Source organism: Talpa occidentalis, unplaced genomic scaffold (genome assembly GCF_014898055.3).
Source record: "Talpa occidentalis isolate TD23 unplaced genomic scaffold, MPIMG_talOcc4v2.1 talOcc4.5, whole genome shotgun sequence".
In the NCBI taxonomy this organism is placed as follows: Eukaryota; Metazoa; Chordata; class Mammalia; order Eulipotyphla; family Talpidae; genus Talpa; species Talpa occidentalis.
In genome coordinates this window covers 40309667-40333648 of record NW_023604861.1, presented here as the reverse complement: position 1 = coordinate 40333648, position 23982 = coordinate 40309667, and the positions used below count along the sequence as shown (strand labels likewise).

Below are 23982 nucleotides of genomic sequence, written 5' to 3'. Positions count from 1 at the left end.
GAAAATGCCCAGGGGTTCCTCTCCGTCAAATGGTTATTCTGTAGGACATTGCGAATTTGTGCAAAACATTGTAGTTTCTCCTGATATAAGCATAACAAACTTCTTTTTTGAGCGAGGAAGCCTCTATTTTCCTATCTCTCTACATTCTTGCATACAAACCTGATGCAAATGATTTTTTAAATTGCAAGGTTCATTAATTTAATTGAATCTATACTTAATTTTTAATTAAATCTGCATTTTTCAGTAACCTTTGGAAAGATGGAGCCACATTACCATATTGGGGAGGACAGGATCACAGAGCAAGACAGAGCAGACATAAAAGAGAGGCACAAAATCACAAGGCAGGTTTTCTTATAAATTTATTTCTGTACCAAAAAAATAACATTCAAAGGCAATGTTTTTATTGTACAGTATAAAATAACTTCCACTAAATTAAAAATGGGGTTTCATTTTTTGCTGATAAGCTGCTGATCATTTCTCCATTTAAAAAATTTATAATTTGCAGCTCTTGTAGAAAAAAACACCTGTTCAATAATTATAGAAATACTCTTGACAGATTTCAGTAGACCATTATGTATCTTTTTTGTCAATGTCAGCTTTCTAAAGTCAATTAGATTCTAAATTTGAAAGGCACCTGGTGGTCAACATCCTACTTACTATTCAAGGCATCTATTTTAATTTTTTTGCAAAGAACTTGACAAGTCTGAAAAATCTATTAAGTTAAAAGGAATGAAGAAATATAATACAGTTGGTATTAGCAAACAACATTTTTTTTCCTTAGCTGCAAGTTTTCCCCAGGGGATTTACAAAGTGCACCAGTTAAATATGTCTGTACATTTAAAACATTAAATATGTCTACAGCAAGACATTTTTAAATATTTTGAAACAAATACTATAGCACAAATATAATTTACAATACTTTGCACAGAAAACATTACACCTGAAATATAACTTTAGATATTATATAAAAATACATATATTTTCTCTCATTAGAAAAAGTATCTATTTGCAGGTTCCAGCATGATGTAACAATTCAAAAGAACTTAACCATCACACGATCATCCATTTGCAATTAGATGATGCCTTCTCCATTTCAGCGACACATAACCATGGGCCAGATCTAGAGAACTAAACCCTTCCCACAGCCCAAATGTAGTTTTCTGTGAAGGCAATCATAATTGCTCCAACCTGGTTTAATTCTAGGAATTCATTACAAAATTTAAAAACCATTGTGTAAGAAAGCCTTTAGACTTGTCACACAGCTTGAGTTCAACACCTCCTTTGGCTATGGATACACTTGCTCTCTACAGAGTCAAAAGCATGGATAGAGTCTCCATGAATTGTACCATGTGGGTCATAGCTCTTAGTAGTCTCACACACCTATATACATACATCCTTCTGGGTTGTTGTTTTTTTTTTTTTTTAAGTTTCCTGTACATGTTAGGAAATATGTGATAACACTCCAGAAAATGGAACTCAATCTATATCTCGAACTTTAAAAGCCCCAAAATAGGTTGCATCTTGATCTGGATCCAGTAGTGAAGGGTTGGATACCTCGATGCTTATTTCCTCACCAGACCGTAGCTTAAAAAATCCTCCAACATTTATGGAGTAAAAATGGAACTCAGAATTCCCTGACCAGTATTTGGTGCTTCCTCCTTTCATCAAGGTATGAGAACTGGGGATTTTGATGCTGGTCTTCGTGACATACACCATGAGTTGAAGATACTCTGTAGCTAGGTCTCCTGAAGTTTCATGATGTCGAAAGCAAATGTTGGCATACAGGTAATAAAAGCCATCTTGGTTGACAATTAGTTTTCCATTGCTGAAAGTCATGTTGGAGATCTTGGCCCAACCTCGATCATGGTACCAAGAAGACAGACTCACTTTATGGGTACCTAAAGAGAGGAGAAGCACATGGTTTTAAAAATCAACCCTTTTATGAGATGGACACCCCATAATTCTATGAGGTTGAAGAAAAATATAGCACAAGAGTCTGTCCCAACAGGAGAAATACATTAACATGTACTTAGTGCCCCTTTGAGATATCTGAGAGAATACAGGAATGAAATCTCATTTTTCCTGCCCAGAAGGAACCTGGAGTACACTATTCCACTAGGGAAAGGTGCAGGTAATTGCTGTGGGAATCCAAAAGAAGGAGATTGTTTCACCCCAGTAGAATCAGCAATGCCTTTGTTGAGTTGCCACTAAGTCTGAGAACTTAAGGGAGGAATAGCACTCACCAACAGAAGCACAGAGGTCATTCAGGTTTGAAGGAAGAGAAACAGCCAAAGACAACTGTGGAGCAAAAGCAAGAAACAAGAAGACAACCTCCAGACTCCACATGGCTCTATCTTCTCTAACTCATGGACAGGGGTAGAAAAAGACGGATTAAAACAACTTTGACCAAAGGGTCAAGCTCAAACTCTATTTTCATCATTATTTATCCCTGCTCTAAATACCTCAAATGCTTTTGAGATGTATACAACTGAAAAGCTGCCCCCAGGGAAGATCACAAAGAAAACTTTCTTGGCTTTGCACGCCTCAATTTCACAACTTCACATAATCCTTTGTGACCAAAGCATCATAAATTCTCCACTGACTGACCAAAATTCTCCTTTAACCTCTTCTCAGAGCTAAAATATGACAACTGATCCTCATGCTATTATTTGTGGAGTAATAAAAGTTTCTTTAAAATCTTCCATATCAATAATGTGTCCAACGCTTTCAATATTTCAGGTCTTTAGTCTGTTCTCTCATACCTTTAAAAGTTGGAAACCTCTCACTGATAAACCCAACTAATGAGCATTCACATTTATGTGGCCACCTATTGTCCAACTAGTAAAAGGTGTAAACTATTGGAGGGAAAATTATTATATTGTAGAAAGTCCACAAATACATTTTTTTCCTTCAGGAGATTTTACAAATACTTAAATGCTAAGTTAAAGCTAACATCTATTAGGATTTCAGCAAGGCAAAAGAGAGGAGTTTCAGACTGGCATTGGAATTCATTCCTATAGGTGGGGAGAAGCTCTTGGCTACCTGTCTCCAAAATAATCAGCCCACAAGACTTAGAATTGAAGTGGGTTCCAAAGATCCAGCCTAGGAAGTCCTTGGAAGATCACTGTAGAATTAGAAACCAACACTGGCTACCTTCCCAAACTGCCTGAATCCTGGGGAAGCTTGGACACTTCATCTCTCTCTGGAGAGGCACAAAAAGAAAAATGCTCTTCTGTCTCTGGAGGGCCACGGGTCAGCTGTGATAAAGTCCAAGAACCTAATAGGTTGTTCAAAGAGCCATCTAGGTGGCGGAGTAAGTGGAAAAAAAAATTTAGAAGGGGCCAGGCTATAGTGAAGCAACCTACCATTAGGCCAACCTGTGAAGGCCAAGAATGTAATGGTTCCAATTCCTCTGTCCAGGGACAGTGTATTTTCTGAACACCCCATTTGATCCACAGAGGGGCACTAGAGCAAGCCATCACTTGCACTGCCGCCTCCAGGACCCACCACAAACAACATGTCGTTGGAAGTCCTACCTCAGGCCACCCCAGATTAAATAAAGCATCCCAAATGCAAATATCATCTTGTGATATTGAGACCAGATGGGAGTACCTGCTATTCATCACACCCTCATGAATACTAGCAAAGTAATTCTTCCAGACTGGTAAACAAGTTACCTCACTGATTAACAAAGCTACCACAATTCAAGATGTTTCTTTTTTCTCTCCTTCTTACCCAATTCCTTCATTCAATTCTTTAGTCAGCCAATTATTTGTCATATAGCTTACCTTTAATGAGACTGCTAACATAAGGTACAGAATGACTAAGGTGAAGTCTACCTTCTCAATGGGACGGATCAGCTAGTGCTAGACCAAGGGCTCCGTGATAAAGCATGGAAAGGCAAGGAAGGAACAGGCAAGGGAGAAGATAGGAAACTTAACCCACTGTTAGGTGAAGTCAAGTGAAAGGAGTGTCCTTATTTCCTACTAAGCATATCTCCACTTCCGTCTATTCATTCATCTACTCTCTGATTCATTCAGCTGATCATTTGACAAATATCTGTGTGGTGCTTTCCATGTATATTCACTCTGCCCTCAACTAGGAATCATATCACAGCAGTGTACCCACACCGGTCTTAGCGTCATAAAAACAGGTTTATAAAATAAAAAGAAAAATAACATTTTATTTCTGCTTGTCATGTAGCATGGGATTGAAATTCAGATAAAGCGGCAGCCAAGTAAACACAGCAGAAATTCATGGAGATTGGGGGAGCTCAGCGTAGTGAGGGCACACAGGAGTCAATAGATGAGAACTTGGATCCAACGTGGGTGAGTTAGGAGAAGGTGAGTTAGGAGGGAAACAGTTCAAGCAGTGTGTGAACTTGCAGAGCTTGCAGAGGAGAAAGGCGGGGAAGTCAGCAGTGTCAACCAGAGGACAGAGGATTTCAAGTAGACAATAGCAGAAGAAGAGATGAGAAAAATACTCAGCAATCAGGTTGAAGGAGCTCACGTGACAAACCTGGGCTTCCAGGGCTAATGAGGCATGGGCAGCCCCTTACCCTTACCTCTCAGACCCTGTGCTCACTGCAACTGGATATGGGGGGAGAGGCCTTTCCAAATAGTTAGCTTAAAGAAAAACCACATATTCTGACCTCACCAAATATTCCTCAATGCATTTTATTCAAGAAGTTTTGGAAATGCAGAAGTTAACAGTCAGCATAAGGCATATTCTGACTTCTTAGGTGTAAATAAGTATAAAACAGAGGCCCCAAATGTACATGCAAAATGACAGCCCTCTTCCTCTGCAGTAACCAGTATTGGCCAAGACTGGGACATATGTGGACAAAATGAGTTGTTGGCCCAGCCAGAGGAGCAAATTCTATTTTCTTAAACAGAAGCACACGCAAACTCATTTCACACAGAATCTAACTCAATAACCAAAGGAGAATAACCAGGAGTTGTGCCTTGTTTTTTGGCAATGATTTGATGCTAGGTGCCTGAGGAGAGAGCTTTATAACTAAAACATGCTTGTTATTGCCAAATAGACTTTGGCACGCAGTCTAATGCAATATTTATCATATGGCATTTAAAATGAACTGAAAAGATAAATATGGAGTTCATTCATAGCACACACAACTGATACATCATATTAATTTGATTGCCTTTGCTAACGTGCAAAATAGATTTCCACTCAGAAAATTAGGGTGGCCCAACCATAAGGTACACATACACAAGGGGAAGAAATCTGTTTATGAAGCAGGCATCTGGAAGAGGATAGAAAAATCTAAAATCCAAAGGTTGGCTTCTCACTTCCTATGCTTTCAGTCAGGAAAAATACCTTGTTGGCCCACAGAATGATAGTGGCTTCAAAATCACATAGTATGACTTGGAACTTTTCAACGGTGAGAAAAACTTGCCTTAAATCATTTTTAGTACACAGTGAAATATGAATAATTATTTCATTAAACTCAAATAGTAATAACAAATTGCATTCACTGAGGGTCTACTTTCCACCTGCCCTACATAAGCACGCTCAGACATGGCCTCAGTAGTCTTGCGAGCCATCCCACAGGTGCTCTCACCATTCCCAGGAGGTGGCTGATGCATGAGTGATTTCAATAAAAACAGTGACTTGCACAAAGTCATCAGGGCAGTAAGCAGACAATCCTACACAGTCAGATTTTAAAACCCTGCTATTAAAATTACACCAATGTCCTTCTCATAGGAAAAGAGGAACAGATCTCTGAATTTATTGCCAACCAAGCCAATTGGCCATAGGTACTTACATAACTTACTGAAATATGAAAAGCACGAATATGGGAATCAATGAGAGCAGAATTCAGCTTCTAATTCTGCCACCATTGCAACCTGGGACAGATAACTTAGAGTATGTGACCCTCAGTTCCCCTGTCTGTCAAACGTGAAGATAACCATAACCTTGCAAGGATGTAGAGATTATAGACAGAGATAATGAATCCAGGATTAGAGATAATGAATCCAGAGCAAAATGCCTGAAATAATGGTGTATGTTCATACTTATAACAACAAGGTTCCCTTGAGTAACCAGTGGGTTTATATGATGGAGCAGCTGGTGCTTTAAGATAGATGTGGGCTGCAAGCTTTAAGTCTCCTCATTTCCTGTATGTCTCCAGCCTACTGAGCTCATTCTCACCTGGAGGACATGCTAAGCTCCCAGAGAAGGGAGGATAGGTCTCCATTTCTAGAGGGCTACTGCCGCCTATGTATACCTCTACTGAGAAACTACCTGGAGTGCTGCAGCAGTGGCTGAGTATCTGACTACCTGGATGGATTCACGCACCTCAGAGGCCAGCTGTGGGGATACGCAACTTTAGTTTGGTTAAAGACAGATGAGCATAACAAGGGATTGTCCTTCCCAGTTTTGTACCCCCAACTGGCAGTCATTTAAAATAAATATCCACTGGAAATCTGATGATGAATATACTTATGATGTCCCTCTAGCATGATTGAGCACCACTATTTCCACACTGTGGATCATCAACTGAAGAGGAAATGACCTTTGTTTTGGTCTAGAAGTAAGGGCTGTCAGAAATCTAGTAAGGAGGCTAATAATAGGTTTGAGGATTCAGCTGGGCTCATAAAGACTCCTGAAATTTTTTTCAGGCTGGATGTAAATGGAACTTACCTGATGGGATGTCAGTAGCATTAATAGTGAGATGAGCAAAGGGTTGCATATCAGGCTTGCCCCTCCCGGCTAGATCTAACCCTGATCCGTCCATCATCGCTGGAGATGAGAAAAAAGCACATTAGTCCAAAGAGTAGGGACACCACGGGACTGCTATTGTTCATGTTGATCCATGCTTACCTTTTTCTGCTCTGACATATTGTGATCTAACAATATGTTGCAATTCCTGAAATAAAAAGAAAAAAAGGATCTTAAGTATACACTCACTCTTTTAGTTAACTAGAAAGAATTCAGGACTGTTGAACATGTCATAAATTAATCTTCTTTCCTTCCAATAATGCTAGAAGTGCAGAAGCAGTGAAATTCCTTGACATTCTAGGTAGCTATCAAGGGAAGTTTTCACCCCCAAAAGAATTTTGTTAATGTGCTTAAAAATTATACTACCTATGTACCACCTGACAAAATACTCTGGGCCATAAGAGGAAATAAAAGATAATGTAAATTATGGAACATGGAATAACTATAACTGGACATAACTAAAAATTTGTAGCAGGTACACAAATGGAGATGAACTTAACTAGGAAACTAACAATTACAAGAGAATATATAACCCTCTTAAATCTTGGAGGAGACTCTTTTTTAAATCTGTTTCATTAGCAAATTCCTGTTGTAACACTAGAGCTCAGCCCATAGGAAACAGAATGATGCCTAGTTCCCAGTGGTTCATATTTTATTTTAAAAAGTCATAGTGTATTTAAAGTACTACATGGAAGTCTAAGAGCTTTTAGAGTACTCACAATCAACCTGAATCATTGCCACAAATAGAAGTTTAGAAGCACGAGCCAGAAAACGAAAAGGCACCAGGACATAAAGAGCATAAGTAGCCGCATATCTCAATTTGAGCCTGAGAATGAAGGATCAGAGAAGTAACCTCAGGCCCACGGGATCAAGACCTTAGCTGTCATTAACCGGTAAATCAAGGTGCACGAAATCTTAGGCTTTGACCTCAGTTCAAATCCCTGTTCAACTGCCTACATAAACTGAGGATATTAATAGCCACTTTATCTAAGGTAGTTGTGATGATTAAATGAGATAGTGCCTATAGGTGCTTGGCAGGGTGTCTGGTAAATTCAGATATCTGGACACAAGATAGCTGGAAAAAATTCTATTTCTGTTATTGGGATGCCCATCCATGCTGACAGTTCCCTCCCCCTACCACTCCCACCCCAACCTGTGATATTTGAAAGATAGGTCACAGGGCTTAAGTTCATTGAGTGTCTGGGGGAGAACTTTGTGATAGACAAATAGATGATAGATGAGGTATAGATGATAGATGAGATAGATGATAGATAGGCAGACAGGCAGACAGACAGACTGATAGACTGGGAGATCTAAAGCTCATTTTCCCTCTGCTCTGACCTCCCCCATCAACAGGGGGCAGGGAGGAGGGAAGAAGGAAGCAAATCTAAGTACACCTACATGTACCTACAAATGTCCATTTCATGCTTTTCTATACAAGCACACTTGTTATTGAGAAAAACACATCTTGCACTAGCTCAGCGCTTCTCAAACTTGAGCTTGCCTCACAATGTGCCGGAGGGTGTTTGGAAACACAGCCTTTGGGCCCATCTCCAGCCCTCCTGATTCAGTATATGTAGGAAAGAGCCTGAGAACTGGCATTTTTAAAAAAAAAAATTTTAAGCAATCTTATGGTAATTTTATTTTATTTTATTTTTAAAGAATTATTTATTTATACAAGAACAAAGGTACAGGCCAGATGTGCGGGAGGGTAAGAGGATTCACCAGAGACAGAGCGGGGAACAGAACAGGCAGACTGACGAAATACACTGCTGAGGGGAGCAGCGGGCGAGAGAGGAGAGGTCGGCCGTGCCATGTGGGTTTCTCCCCAGCCGGCCGGGATTGAACACACGCTGCAGAGGCTGCGGATGGCTTCACAGTGCTGCGCTCAACCACCTGTGCCACCAGGATCGAGAACTGACATTTCTAACAGGTGAGCTGGTAATGCTGGCCTTGGGCCTCAGTTTGAGAGGCTTCTGACATCCTTAAAATTTCAGAGATGGGCAAAACTGAGATTTTTCTCACAGCTTGAGATGCAGGCCCAAAAAACAGCAGATTCAGTCACTGATCAACTGGGCAGGAAAGTTTGTTCTCTCCCACCTGGGATTGAACTTCTGCCCATTTAATCAGTGGCTTCTAGGGCTGAGCTGTCACAAAATCTTTTCATTACAAGTAAATGCAATAACCAACAGCATTCAGAGGTACTTTCAATGAGTAGTATTAAAAAAAAAAAAAAAAAAGGCATCATGGCCCAGAATGAATTAAAACTCTAGCTAGAGAACCATGAGGTAATCTTGCTTTCATGTAACATTTGTGCGTGTGTAGCCAAGAATTGCAATTCCTCTCAGAAACCCTATAGGGACGTTTCCACATGAAAGAGGGAGTACATGGTAAGTCTACAAGCTCAGGCTACAAAATATATATATATATATATATATATATATATGTATATTTTTTTAAAGATTTATTTATACATACAAGAACTGAGGTAAAGGCCAGAGGTGGGGGGGGGTGAAAGGACTCACCAGAGACAGAATGGGGAACAGAACAGGCAGACTGACTGAAATACACTGCTGAGGGGAGCAGTAGGTGAGACAGGAGAGGTCTGCCACACCATGTGGGTAGCTCCCTGGCAGGTTGGGGATCGAACAGTGGATGCAGATAGCTTCACAGGTTGCATCTTAACCCCTTGTGCCACCAGGGAGGTCCCCAAAATACATATTTTAATATACCTGTTCTTGTATCCCCTAGCTCACCCCCAGTTCCTTGATCTCTAAGACCATTGTTATTTATGTGTATAGAAATAACCATAAATCTAAGATACTTCTGAGTTTATACTTTGCCCTGGCCTCAACTCCAGCCACTCCCACCCAATTAGTCTAATAGTAACTTAGCAGTTTTTAAAAGAAACTTCCCTAACTATTTCTAATGTATAGCAGGTTTTGAGAAACATTACTAATTGTTTCCATGAATGGTTGTTTGATGATGTCTCTACTTAGTCTTAGATTTATTATATATTCACCAGTTCCATAGATTCCACATATTGAAAATTAAATAATTGTGCATATTTGTAGCCAAAAAAGTATTTCCCCTTGTAGAATCATATTTGATTCTTGTTAGAATCAAAAGTTGAGTAACTCAACCTCATTTTCAGACTGGGAAGTGGTGTAGATAGAGACTAAAAGACTCACTTCATGAAGCTGGGTTTGAATCTATGCCTTTCGACTCCCAGAACTATCAGTTCATACCTCTTTACAAGTTATAGTCATCAAACATAATCTGATAGCTGGGCGAAGCACCAGAGGCCTGTGATAGGGTTCAGAACATGCTACCTCAAAATATGGTGCCTTGGCACATTGAATGTTTAAGCTGAAGGAATTGGAGAAACGGCAGGTGAAAGAAGGGCTCTAACCCCCTCCTTGCCATGAAGCAGGTCATAAGATCCTCAGATGAAAGAGGCCCTCTCCACATCCGGAGGGAAGGAGCATCCTGATCTCCAAGATGGAGGGGTGACAAGAGGAATGCAAAGGAGCAGGCCTTGCTATGTCACCCCCATGTACTGCCCCCATCTAGTGCAGACCTTTTTTGTCCTATCACATTTTCCCACTTTTCCCCTCTTTCTAGTATTAAAAAAAGGGTCAGGTTAACTGTTTGCAGATGGAGAACTTATGAGGATAGAGGGGGAAAGGATATTTCCCTTCCTTCACATGCCAAGAAACCCTTAGAGGGTGGTTTCCTCCCTGAAGCAGTAACTCTGACAGGAGTTTCACTTAGATTGGGGGTCTGACAAAAAAAAAAAAAACCCAAACACTCCGTACACAGGGAAATTTGCTCTCAGGAGCTCAGGGGCTTCAGAAAACAGTTGGCTTCAAACTGGTGAGGCCATGTTCAGGGTTGGGCTGATGACTACCCCCTCCCCCCTCCCTGACCCCTTGCTAGGCCTGGGCATAAAGGGGTTTCATGTCTCCAAATGAGACTCCATCAAGTCCAGGCCATAGAGCAGGAATCACTCCATCTTGTCATTTTTCTCAAGATCAGACACTATGTACTTCCCAAACATGGATCTTCCTTGAAGGTCCCTAAGTATTTTTCATGTTGAAGATTATAAGAAACCATTCTGAAGAAGTACCCAAACATCACCCCAACTGAAAATTCCATTATTTTCTAAGCTTTGCATTTACAGTGATCTTCATCCAAATTGGTCCTCTACTTCTGTCACATTAATTAGAGTGTTTCAAAATTTGCAGAGCTCTTTGTTCCAAATCTTATCATTTAGATGTGCTTTCTGGTTTCTTTAAGTTCAGAGAGGTCTAATCATCTAATTTTGGGGAAACACTACAAATAACATACCCATGTCTTCTCTCTGAGCATATTAATCAGATGAAAGAGATCTTTTTAAAAATGTTACATGTGTTTTATCTCATTTTAAATCCAACTGTGAGTTAATAATACAGTCAACTCTCTGTGATAAATATCGAATGCAATCATATGTTGACCACAGTGTTGCATAAAAAATGTAGATAGCTTTGACATACTACCCAGAAAACATCTCAGCAGAAGCCAGGCACAATGCAAGGTAAAGAAACTGAGTATATAGCCCTCTATACAATTGTTTCTTGGCTGAGAGCTGTTAAAGAGAAACCTATGTCCTTTTCCTCGGAGGATCAGAAATCTGCCTTCTATAAATACAGCATTTTTTGGCATCTGTTACATGTGAAGGACGAAAAGAATTGCCCCTGGTTTCCAAAAACTACCCATGACAACTAGGATCCGTTATAAGTTACCAAGAAAACTAACATGAATGAATGAACTTATCATAGTTACACTGTAATAAGTAGGCCTTTCAGCAAATTTTTATATTATTATATAAGTATGATTTGGGCCTAAATTATGCAGCTTCGTTTGACCCCTCAAACACAGAACAAAAAGAAAAATCTAACTACAGGCAGACAAAAAAAATCTCAGCCAATTAAAAGATATCCTCTGACATACTGCCACCTAGTGGCTGCTGTCCAACATTGACAGATCTGGGACACCACAGGCCAGATTTGATGTGGAGTCAGAATCTGGGCCCACTCCAGAGTCTAAAATCAAGAGATGAGGAAATTTCACAACATTTAGAAAATCTTCTCATTGTGGTATCCTCTTATTTAGACTGCACTAACTTTTCATCTTTGCTGTCAGAGTACGCTTGAACAGACAAGAAAACAACTGATAGATTTTTTTTTTATTTAGACTTTCTTCCACTCACAGAAAAATGCTGGGATTTCATAATATCTCCTCCAGGAAAGAAAGTACACAAAAGATCAATGCGATTGTGTAACTGTGGTTTCTAGGATTGCTTCTCTTCAACTTCTCCTGAACTCAACATATCCAAGAAGTGCAATTCCCTGGAGCACAATAGGGAAAACTTGAGGCAAGTAGAGGGTGTCTTGAGGCCTTTGGGGCTGGGCTCCCTTGAACATCTTTTAAAATGTCTTAAGATCCAACAACAAAAAAAGAGAACCCAATCAAAAAATCAGCAAAAGTCCTAAGTAGACATTTTTCTATTCTGATGGTCTACAGGCACATGAAAAAGTGTGCAGAACCACTTACTATAAAGAAAATGCAAATCAAAACTGCAATAAAACACCCCTGGGAGAATGGCTTATGTGAAAAAGAATGGAAACAACAGAAGTTGGTGGAGATGTGAAGAAAAAGTAATTCTGATCCACTGTTGGTGAGGATGAAAGTTGGTGCAACCTCTATGGTATGGAGATTTCATAAGAAAATAAAAATGGAAATCTCATACAGGTCCAGCAATACCTCTGCTAGATATTTACCCAAAGAATATGAACATTCTTTTTAAAAAAGATTTATTTTATTTATTTATGCATATTAGAGTTGGGGTATAGGCCAGAGGGTATAGGCCAGAGCTGTGGGTGAGAGGATTCACCAGAGACAGAGTGGGGAACAGAACAGACAGATTGACTGAAATACTCTGCTGAGAGGAGCACCTGGTTGGGGACCAAACTCATGCTGCAGTGACTTCAGATAGCTTCATAGTGCTGAGACTTAATCCCTTGTGCCATCAGGGAGGCCCCAAGAATATGAAAAATCTAATACAAAAAAACATGTACTCCTGCATTCACAGCAGCACTTTCCACAATTGCCAAGTCGTGAAGCCAACCTAAGTGTCCAATGAGAGATGACTAGCTAAAGAAATTGTGGGATATGTACTCAATGGAATACTACTCAGCAATTAAAAAGGCAAAAGAGCACCCTTTGGGTCAAAATGAATGGACCTTGAGGTGACTGTGCTAAGTGAAATAAGTCAGAATGCAAAAGAAAAGACAGATATCAGATGGTTTCATTTATCGGTGGAACATAAATAATAAAAAAACCCCAAAAACATAGACTACAAAATACAGCAAAAATAAATCACAGACTGAGTGGAAAATTTATGGTTACCAGAGGAAACAGGGGAGGGGATAAGGGAAACTAGGGATAAGACATTGGCACAGGAGGTTTGAGGGAGGGTAAATGGAGCATGTGCCCATATGGAGCAGTAAAAATGTAACCCCACAATTATATAGACATGTAAATGACTGGCAAATTTAATTTAAAAAATGTTTTAAGATCTTTTGCCAAACAAAGGGTGGAGGGAGACAGCCCAGAACTGGCTCGATCTTGCTAAGTCAGGGCTACTTAGGAAAGACTATACTGAGTAAGAATAAATATAAACACGTAGAAGTACTTTCAACTTTGAGTAGCTATGGGAATTTTGCTCCAAGTAATTTAAACATTTACAGCAAAGCTAAGCCCTCTTTGTAAACGTAGCTGGGTAACTGCCCCAAACAAGACTTTGACAACACTCCAAGAATGAATGTTATTAAATTGTTCTTAAGTTTGTTTGACTGTGGTGGTGTTTTTTTGTTTGTTTGTCTTACAAAATAATATAAAAAGATTTAAGCTCCCACTGAGGCCATTCCCAGCTGTAAAGTGTTCCAGAAAAGGTCAAGTTGCTAGAATTTGGGGTTTATCAGACTGAAAATCTCACCATGTACTGTGATGTGAATTGTGTGACCCGGGTGGTAGCTGTCAATCAGGGCAGAGAAGAAGCAATTTGTACATCCAGGTACTTTGAAACCACTGGCACCAGCTCCCCATTGGGGTCTCAGGTGGATGCCTCCCTCTGCAACACCGGTGGCAGGTGCAGGGACATCTGGCTGGTTGAACAAGGATTTAACACTCCGTTTGCCAGATATACTGTTGAATTCATACACTTGTTAACATATGTAAGGCATTCTTTTTTAACATCTTAATGATATCCTTCATGTAATTCTTCTCCAACCTAGTTACAAGAATAGTGTATTCATCAGCCTGAGTTAGCACATGAATGCCACACTTGGCTTGTTTCTGAAAATGAATAGCCAGTTTCCTATTCCTGCAGAGAAGTCCTGCAGACTTCCACCTTGTAAATAACTCAGAAATCCATTCCCTCCTCTCCACCCAGAGGACCACTGCCTTCCTTCAAGCTTTCATCATTTCTCATCAGGATTACAAGAATAGCCTCTTACTTGCTGCTCTCCTCATACCAATCCCTGGCTGCTCTCTGGGGTACTCTGAAAGCCCTGAAGCACCCATGGGAGCCTGTCCATTTTCTGAACACCCTCATGCACCCCAGGAACAAGTCTACATTCCTCACCCGGCCGCCTAAGGGCCTGCATGATTAAACCTGGTTACATCTCTGGGCAATCTTGCTAGTTCTCCTCGGAACCCACAAACTTCACCATCCCTAAGGAGACTCTAGGGCACCCAGAGGGTCCAGCCATGGAACCCTGAGTCGGTTCTCCCTGAAGTCTCCTGCCGTCCTGTTCACACGGACTTTGTGTACACTGGCCCCTCAGAAAAGTGTGTCAGGGTCTTATCAATAGCTCATCTTTCACTGTCAAGATTTTATTTCCATGGTATTCATGGATTACAAGCCAGGAAGAGCACCTTCCAGGAGCTGTGCAGCAACTTAAGAGATAGGATTTAGAATAGAGGTCACACCTCACCGACTCCGACTCCGGGGCATGGGGGAACACTGTATATGCAACAAGGTAGAGTTAGAGACCCCCCAGTTCTTTATGAAGAGTTAATGGCGACACTATAAAAACACCTCAAAGTGAAGAACTTTAAAAGCAGATTCCATTGAGGGTCCTGTCAGCCAAATGCAAGTTACGAAAGGCAACCTGGAGACGGTGCTTTTCAGCTCGGCCCCTGGAGCACAGCCTGACAGGACACCAGGCCCAGGACTGGCGGGGACACAGCTATGGACACAGGAGGGCAGCTCCTCAATGTGCTCGCCGGGGACAGGGTGAGAAAAAGGGGGTCCAGAAGCCCAGCAGGGAGCAGGGAGAGGAGCTGGCAGAAAAGGCACAGACCCCACTGATTCCAAATGTCAGAGCCACCTGCAACTTCAGTTGGTGACTTTATATTCTGATTCCTAAAATTCTTGATTTCTTACATTACCTACTGATATAAAACATTCATCCAAATCCAAAGTGTCCACATGGATCCTACCTGCCTGCACACTTGAGCCCCTAGTCTCCACCACCCGATCTCTTTGCCCCCCTAGCCGAATCCACCGCCACCCTCACACGACCACCTCTGCAGAGTCTCCACGAAGGAAGTCCGCTGATTGCAAAAGACATGTCTTTGCAAACAGGTAACGTGCCCTACCAGCACAGGGCTGAAGAATCGGGCGCCCTTGTTTTCCTAAAGCTGAGTGATGCTTCCTTGGCAGTAGGATGGCTATGCTGGGAATAGAAAATTAGTTTTTATTGTTTAACCTTCATGGTTTAAATGAGGAAGCTTCCGCTACAGCTAAAGGTCCCCTCGGGCTTTCATAAAGTAGCCTCTGACAGCAGTATTAGTCTTCATAAAAAGCCCAATTTTAAAATGTCTTGCTCCATGGTACTCGTTAAAAAAAGTGGAATCTGAGGGCTTGGCAGAGGACCCGCAGTGAGGCATCCGGGGCTGACGACGCTATTTACCCATGTCTGCCTTTCTCTGCTGCTAGAAACATAACACGACCACCTTGCCTCTCCTGGCAGCGCGCTGACATTCACAAAGCCTGTCTCCTGAGGAAGGCTTCCTCTCAGCGACCCTCCCGCAAGTCTCTCTGACCCAGTATCTCTGATCTAACATCTCTGATCCATGAGAGCAAGACTCAGGGGAACCGAAATACCAGCCCCTGCAGACCGGGAGGGGAGGGGCAGGACCAGGACCGCCAGACAGATCCTCACTCAGGCTTAAGGTTGGGGAATGCACTCATGCTCCAAAGAGGGAAGCAGGAAAAATACCCGACATGGGAGCAACTCCAACCCATTATGAATCTGGCTAGTGTCCGACAAGGCTAGTGTCATATCAAGACCAGTGTCTGACTATATTAAACAACCAGCCACCTGCTGAGACCGAGAGCAGGGATGGTAGGCAAGCTCCAGCAAAGTGGTTCCTTCACCACCTGGGGACAGAAAGTAAAGCTCACTCCATGTCCGTGGAAAGCTCACACTCAAGTGAGTCAGCCCAAGGTCAGGCAGTGTGGTCCAGGCCGCGACAGGATGAATAAGCAGCCTCTTGCCTGCACACAAGGGGCTTCTGACCCCAAAGGTGGGTGTGATGGGGGCCTCCTTCAGAAAGGAGTTGGAGTTTGAATGACAGTTAGAAAACTGACCACACAAAGTAAGGTCTGGAAAGCATATCAAAGGCCACAGTTCATTCATCTGTCCTTCCCACAAAGTGGACTGACAGGTGCAGCGGGGCCAGGCATCCTGTGAGGCACTAAGGCTGATTCCATGACAGAGATTCTCTTTGCCCTTGCTATGCTTACGATCACCATAGCGAGGCAACCAGATTAGGGGAACTGCTAGCACTTCACTGTGGGTGCCCTGAGCACAAGCTGGGCTGGGGTGAGGAGAGGGAGCAGGAGGTAATGGCCCTGCAGAGGTAGGAATGAGGGTATCAGAGCAGAGGGCTATGCTACAGGTTCAGCAGTTCAGACTTTATCTTGATGGCTACTGGGCTCCACCGAAAGATATTTTACATTGGAAAATAAGTGCTAAGTTCAGATTTGCATTTTAGAGGTCACATAGTTATCGAGAAAATGCATGAGGGGCCACGGGGCCATGCCAAGGTGGGTGGACAGCTGCAATTGTCCAGGCAAGAAAAGATGGGAATGGGAATATTTAGGTGACAACTGTAGTGACACAGTTGGGAGAAGTATTCGAAGGTTTTGTAAGGAAGAAAGACTCATAGGATGAGGGTGAGTTGGAGAGTTGGTAAAAGAGTAAAAGCGCCTTCTGACTTCCGTTTTCATGTAATGGAGATGATGACGCTGACATTCACCACAAAAAGGTAGAGCAGATGCAAAGCAGGTCTAGGCACTGAGAAGAGATTCTAAATTTACAAAAACTATCTGGTGAATATGAGTCTTACCATCTGTAACTATTATTTTTACCACTGCCAGTACTACTACAGCTACTATTACTTTCATGTCTCCACTTTTTTCCACTCCGTCTCTTTCTTTCCACTTTCCTTCTCTGTCTCTCTCTCTCCTCCTCCTCCATCACCATATCACCACCTAGTGTTCTTCAAGGGCAAAGACTGAGGGCTGGGGTAGCATCCTAGTGATGGGGAAGCTATGTGGGAATGGCACATTCCTAGATCCTGAACCTCAAAAAATTCGAGCAAATATTTGTTGTCTAGTCACTTCTGATACTGACTTTTTGAAGACCCACCTCTCCACACCACAAAGGCTTGATACTTCTTCTCAAAATAGTTATTTCATTCACCAAAGGCTCCCCCAGACACCAGTGACTCTCACTCTTCCCTGCATGCTTAAAACACTGACTTGGTCCCAGGATCTATATCAAGACCCATTCTGAAGCCTTTCAGATCTGCTCTTCTAGGAGGAGGATTTCCAAAATCAGAGTCTACTCCGGAACTACCATATCAGAACCTTTGTGATGATTCCGGTATTTTATTTTTACTTAAACAAGGGCTCCAGGTGATTTTCAAGATGGAGCAGCTTTGGGAAACTGCTTGAGAAGACACATGCTTCTCTCCAATCACACAGGCTGTCCTTCTCCCAGGAAAAGTCACTCCTGGTAGGACACCAGTCTGTGCTTTACTACCATCCTCTCCAATCGAAGATGCTCAGTTTTACTCACTTTTGGAATCTTAGCTCAAGACCCCATGTCACACAGTGAGATGCCTACTCCTCTTCCAGGTATGTCCTTCCTGTTCCCTATTTCTTTAAAAATATCAATCCAGAATATATTTTCTTCCATCCTGGATTATGTCCAGCATGAGGAGAAGCCTGCCTCTGATGACATTACTCATTGGTTATTTCCTTCCTGCAAACTCTCGTCCTTTTCGCCCTGGGTCTCCTGGCATTGAGTATGTCACAGTCACTGCCCAGTGTAGGCCAAATGGCAGTAGTTGGACTTGGTTTTGTAGGAAAATTCTGTGGGTCTTACTTCAACTTTCCCATAAAGACAGCTTTTATAAATGCTAGATATGATTAGGGTTGATTGAATTGCAGTTCCCAAAACTGTTATAGCAAACAGAGATGAAATCCCTTTGAAAACCACTATATGACTAACATCTTGATTTGAGAACATCAATGCCCCCAAACCCCAAGTTTCCTTGTGGGTTTACAAGAAACTTTCTTAGTACACATACTCTTGTATACAAAGCAAAGAGACAATGAATAGGGTTTAATTCCCCACCCCTTGTTTTGCTGTGTATGTGTGTTAAAAAAGCAAATGAAAAATAATGGTTGTATCATAATCTCAATGATCATGATTTCATAAGCAGTTAACATCTATTCATATTTAAGTGGTCTCTTATGTATTTTAGTTTTAAAAATGATAATAGGCATTTTGTAATAATTGACACTGGAATTCTAAGACATTAGCTTTACATATAGAGAAAACAACCACTAATCTGATGAACTTTCTGGTTTTAAATTAATATTCTTCAATGCACAAAACCTACTAACAAAACTGCGCAAGTAATAATCAAGCTGTTAGTCATATAGTGGTATATTCGAAGCTCACTGATGCTTATGTCTAAACAACCCTTGGAAAGTCCCTCAAAAAGGAGTACACTATTCTCTCTCCTACAGTGTAAATAATCCTGAAGTATTTTGTCCTTTAGAAAACAAAATCTTAACCATTCAAATTTTCATAGATTTTGTGTGTGCAGAACTCTTGCTCTATAGTGAGTCCATTTTCCTGCCTTCATTATCTTTAGTGAGTATGAGAGACTGCTCATTGTTCACTAGAAAATATTCTTTTCCTTTTCCAGATAGTTATTGGGAAGCCCCTTCCTGAAGCTTTGGTTGGCAAATATTCCCTCAGCTAGAGAAGGGGGACATTGTCTAGCCACCTTTGCAGCATGAGGAGGGCTTATGAGTGAGTTCTGGCCAACAGGATGCCACTTCGAAGTGATGGTGCCTCAACTCCCAGGTACTGCCCTTGCTTTTCTCTCTCCCTTCCCACTGTCTGGAAATGACAACAAATGGAGATGCCAACTAGGGCGTAAAGGTGGGAAGAAGCTATTGAGCATGGAGAAGTCTCCCTGCTAGACCCGGATATTGACCTTTGAATTATAGCATATGAGAGAAAAAACATATGTCTTATTTCGTTCACAGAACAATATAGGTCTCTTTGTTACAGCAGCGTAGACTATGCCAAATAAGAGTGAACATTTCATTGAGGATCAAAACATTAGCACATCTTTGGGGATTCTTAATAACATGGGATATTTTACATTTATATTGTGAATCCTGCAGGAGGAAAAGGCCACACATGTAATGATTCCCATGGGAATTAAAACTCCAGGTAAGAATTAGTTGTTCAGGGCCTCCCCGGTGGCGCAGCGGTTGAGCGCTGGGTTGCGAAGCTGCCTGCGGACTTTGCGGCGCCGGTTCGATCCCCGGCTGCTCCCCGGCCACTGGAGGAGGGTCCCACATGGCGCGCAGACCTCTCCTGCCGCCCGCTGCTCCCCTCAGCAGTGTACTTCGATCCTTCTGCCTGCTCTGCTCCCCGCTCTGGCTCTGGTGAATTCTCTCACCCTCCCGCGCTTCTGACTGTACCCAATGCATGTACAAAACAAACAAATGAATACATAAATAAATAAATAAAAATACATGCCTCTCTTAAAAAAAAAAAAAAAAAAGAATTAGTTGTTCAATAATAACGGTTCTGGTCTTTTTTTTTTTTTTTTTTAAGATTTATTTATTTATTTATACAAGCACTGGGTACAGTCAGAAGTGCGGGAGGGTGAGAGAATTCACCAGAGGCAGAGCAGGGAGCAGAACAGGCAGACCAACGAAGTACACTGCTGAGGGGAGCAGCGGGCGGCAGGAGAGGTCTGTGTACCATGCCGGAACCTCCTCCGGTGGCCAGGGAGCAGCCGGGGGACTGAACCGGAGCCGCACAGGCTGCAGGCAGTTTCGCAACCCAGAGCTCAACCGCTGTGCCACTGGGGAGGCCGTGGTTCTGGTCTTAATCCTCCATTTCTCATTTGAAGGTTCAGAAGCTTACTAATCCACAAATGATTAGTCAAGAATATGCCAACAAGATAGCTATTTGATAGTTATTATCATCATTTGGCTTACCACATTGTGGAGAGAAATTAGAGCATTTTATAATATTATAGTTCTGTAAGAAGCCAGAGTCCTGATTTTAGCTCATACTCTTCCCTGCCTCTAGAGTTTGCAGGGAAGTGTGCAAAAATTAGCCTGTGTTGTTAGTGTGGAGGCATTATTATTACCTCAGGTTGCAATGTTAATAACTATCAATTGTAACACTGGTCAGACACCAGATAAATGAGAATCAGGCTTATAACTTTCTGAATGACTTTATGAGTTGGCTGATGTTCACTTTATTTAAAAACAGCTTACAGAGTTCAATAAGCCATCAATCACTTATTTGTCCTTTTCTTTCCTTCTTGAACATGATATATTTAAATGTGAGTAAAATGGCCACTTCCTTGTCCTGATGGAACCCTCAGCTACAGTTCACAGTGTCTTGACATTTCTAATTGTGCGGCTCTTTAAAGTATTTAATACTCACAAACAAACGTTTATCTAAATACCGAAAAATATTTTGTATGTTAGATACATTATGAAATAGTCAAGAAACACAACTTTAAAAGCTAATGTTAAAAATATATATACATCTAAGTCCATGCGTTTCCTTCCCAGATCCTAGGGGGTCATCTTGAATGCATTCTGAATCCACTTTGGAGAGCAAAGTGATTTCTGTAATTTGTAGATTGAGCTCCCTCCTGCATATCATTTTTTCATATAGCTTTGAAATTAACTTTCAGGAGTTTTTCACTAACAGATGCCCAATGTGAAATCAACAATCTGGCCTCCTGAATTCGAGTAGAGCCATAGCTCTGAATGCTCAGAATGTCCATTTCGTGCCTGAACAGATGGCTTTCCACAAAGACTTGCCAGGAGGGCTGAGGGTCAAGTGTTCTTCCTGCCACACAGGGCAGGCCCTGCTAAGGCCAAGCTCACTGCTCCTTACGCTGGCAGATGCTAGAAAGGCTTCCAGAGCTGGATACAGGAATTACTTTATAAATTAGATACCATATTTGCCCGAGTGTTTTCTTTATTGTCACAGACTGTTATGATAGACTTTGTAAATTGTGGTTGGTAGGGCTGGATCACTAAAAGGGTTTCGGAGTTCTGTGTTAAAGGGGAAAAGAAGCCAAGAAAATCCAGCCACAAACCAAAAAAAAAAAAAAAGGGAGAAAAAACAGCATTACTTGTCTGACCAAAGACAGGCTGGGTAAACACCATTTTTTGCACACTTATAATGTGATATTGTGCTTATGTCTAGCATTTGTTACCACTGGTTGGGTTGATCTCTCAATAATGATTGTGGCCACACCTGTAACTTTGTTTTATGGGTTCACACAATAGCTATATTAGAATTAAAATTAAAATCCAAACTTAGTTATGAAAGGCTAATACATCCACCCATCCTATTTTCAGTACAAGCACAAGAAATGAGAAATCTGATTGTTTTGGCAAGATGAATAGAAAGTCACATTAACAAATAATCCGCATCAAAGGAGAACACATTTGACAAATCATTGTTTGGTGAAGGGGAGAGAAGAGTAAATCCTTGGAGACAGGAGAAGCTATGGCAAGTGCTTAGCATAATATGTGCACTTAACAAACATGGGTTAATTCTAATGATAAGGTCTGGATAATACTCTTCTTCCTAAAGAGCCTCTTGTCTAGGTAAAGAAATGGTGTTGTCCACCTCCAAACAGACTGGGATATTATGACAGCTCCTTATTCTTTAAAATAGGTAAAATAACACAATACAAATGTGTAAATAATGAAATAAAGTTCTACTCATCCTACAAGTCATACTAATCTCTTCGTATAATTAAAATTGCGTTCTTCAATAAGAGAAGTTGACTATTCTTGTCTGTTCAGAAATCTTCCCCTTTCTGGCTTGCCAGCGACTGAATCTCTCAAAATTAGTGCCACTCATTTGGAATGAGGCACGATGTTTCCGAAAGACTCCCTAAAAGAGTGAATCACCCGCCCTCTTCCTCATCAACTTCTCTAAGTTCAAATTTGTTTATTTTACTGTCTGGGTAGTCTCTTAGAAAGTTCAAAGGCAGTTGTGATGGGGCAGGTGGGGACAAAAGAGGTGATGTAGGATTACGCGAGTAGTGACTGGTCACCAATTACCCTCTCCATCTGGAATTTCTTTTCACTTAGGACATGAGGATGCCACTCTTTAAAATAGCAAACAGGGTCTCCACAGTGGTGCAGCCGGTTGAAAGCAACACTGGGAAGCTGTTCGCAGCCTCTGCAGCACGGGTTTGATTTCCGGCAGGCCGGCGAGCAGCCCACATGGCACGGCAGACCTCTCCTGTCTCACCTGCTGCTCCCCTCGGCAATGTATTTTGGTACTTCTGCCTGTTCTGCTCCCCACTCTGTCTCTGGTGAATCCTCTCACCCTCCCGCGCCTCTGGCCTGTACGCCAGCTCTTGTATAAATAAAATAAATAAATAAATCTTTTTTAAAAAGCAAACAAATTAGCTCAAAATCATTTTGAATAATTCAAACTATCTCCACTTATTTAGAATACCTTTTTATTGTATTATATGAAATGCACATTCATGCACATACTCAAGGTTCACTGTTAACTGTTTGTTCTCTGCTATGAATTTGTCTTCAAGCCTTTGCTCAAGTTATATTAGGATGATTTTCATGACTTTGCATGGTTATGCCTTTACATTATCCAGTCCTATTTCAAGTGCCTCTATAAAGTTTCCTAGTTTTATTCCCATTAGTTTTTCAATTCTTTGTTAAGATTTTTTAGGATTTTAAAAAATAAGAGTGGAATCATTTATTTGTGTTTTGTAGTATTGTTTAAAATAGAGAAGCCTTTGATTTTTATTAATTTTTACAAACTGATTTATGCTGCTTGTAGTCTTTCAGTTTCCTTTTCATTTTCCAAAAATATAATCATATCACGCGAAAATTCCACCCTCGCCTCTCACTTTTACTTTTCCTTATTTTATTCTCTTGATGAAATTACATTAGCTAACACATTTGGAAAAAATGTTAAATAATGTGCAGACAGTAGACATCTTTATGATATTCCTGACTTTAGAGAAAGGCTCCTATTTTTCACCACTAGCTAACATTTAGTTTGAGCTCTTTAGAACAATATCAAGAGGTCACTTACTTCTATTTTCTAATGGATTTCCAATCACAGAAATTTATGCAAAATGTTGTCAATCATTTCTCACTATCAGAAATAATAATGTTTTTCTCCTTTGATCTATGGAGTTGAACCCTTGCATTCTCACAAGTAAATGTTTTTAAATTTAAATTATCTTTCACTACTTTTTCAATCAAACTTTACTGACCACTGGCTTACAGACCCATATAATATCAGGAGTGTGGCTTCACATCTCGACACTTGCACGTGTTTCACTCATCCATCACCAAGTAAATTTTAATAGCATCTTTTCTTCTTAATATTATTTATTTTCAAAATCATCTTGGTTGATCTTGCCTATTTACTTTTCTAGAAAAGCCCCAGGACATCAATGAAATTAAAAGTTTGTCTCTTTATCTTAAGTAGATGAGTTGGTGTAAGCAGAAAATTAGGAGATAATTATTTACCTAACCAGAATTATGTTAATTAGGGGTTCAGTCCTAAA

At 41.0% G+C, this 23982-nt stretch overlaps 1 protein-coding gene across 1 annotated transcript in view; it reads right to left on the bottom strand.

Annotated features, from left to right (window-relative positions):
* Positions 1-427: 427 nt before the first annotated feature.
* The window catches only part of TNFSF11 (TNF superfamily member 11), a 33039-nt gene continuing 9484 nt past the window's right edge, over positions 428-23982 (bottom strand). Inside the window, exons 3-5 of the mRNA XM_037528626.2 lie at positions 6844-6889; positions 6664-6762; positions 428-1898 (exon numbers count right to left, since the gene is read on the bottom strand). Coding sequence (XP_037384523.1) covers positions 1477-1898; positions 6664-6762; positions 6844-6889 — 567 coding nt within the window. The 3' untranslated portion in view covers positions 428-1476. The remainder of the gene's footprint in view (positions 1899-6663; positions 6763-6843; positions 6890-23982) is intronic.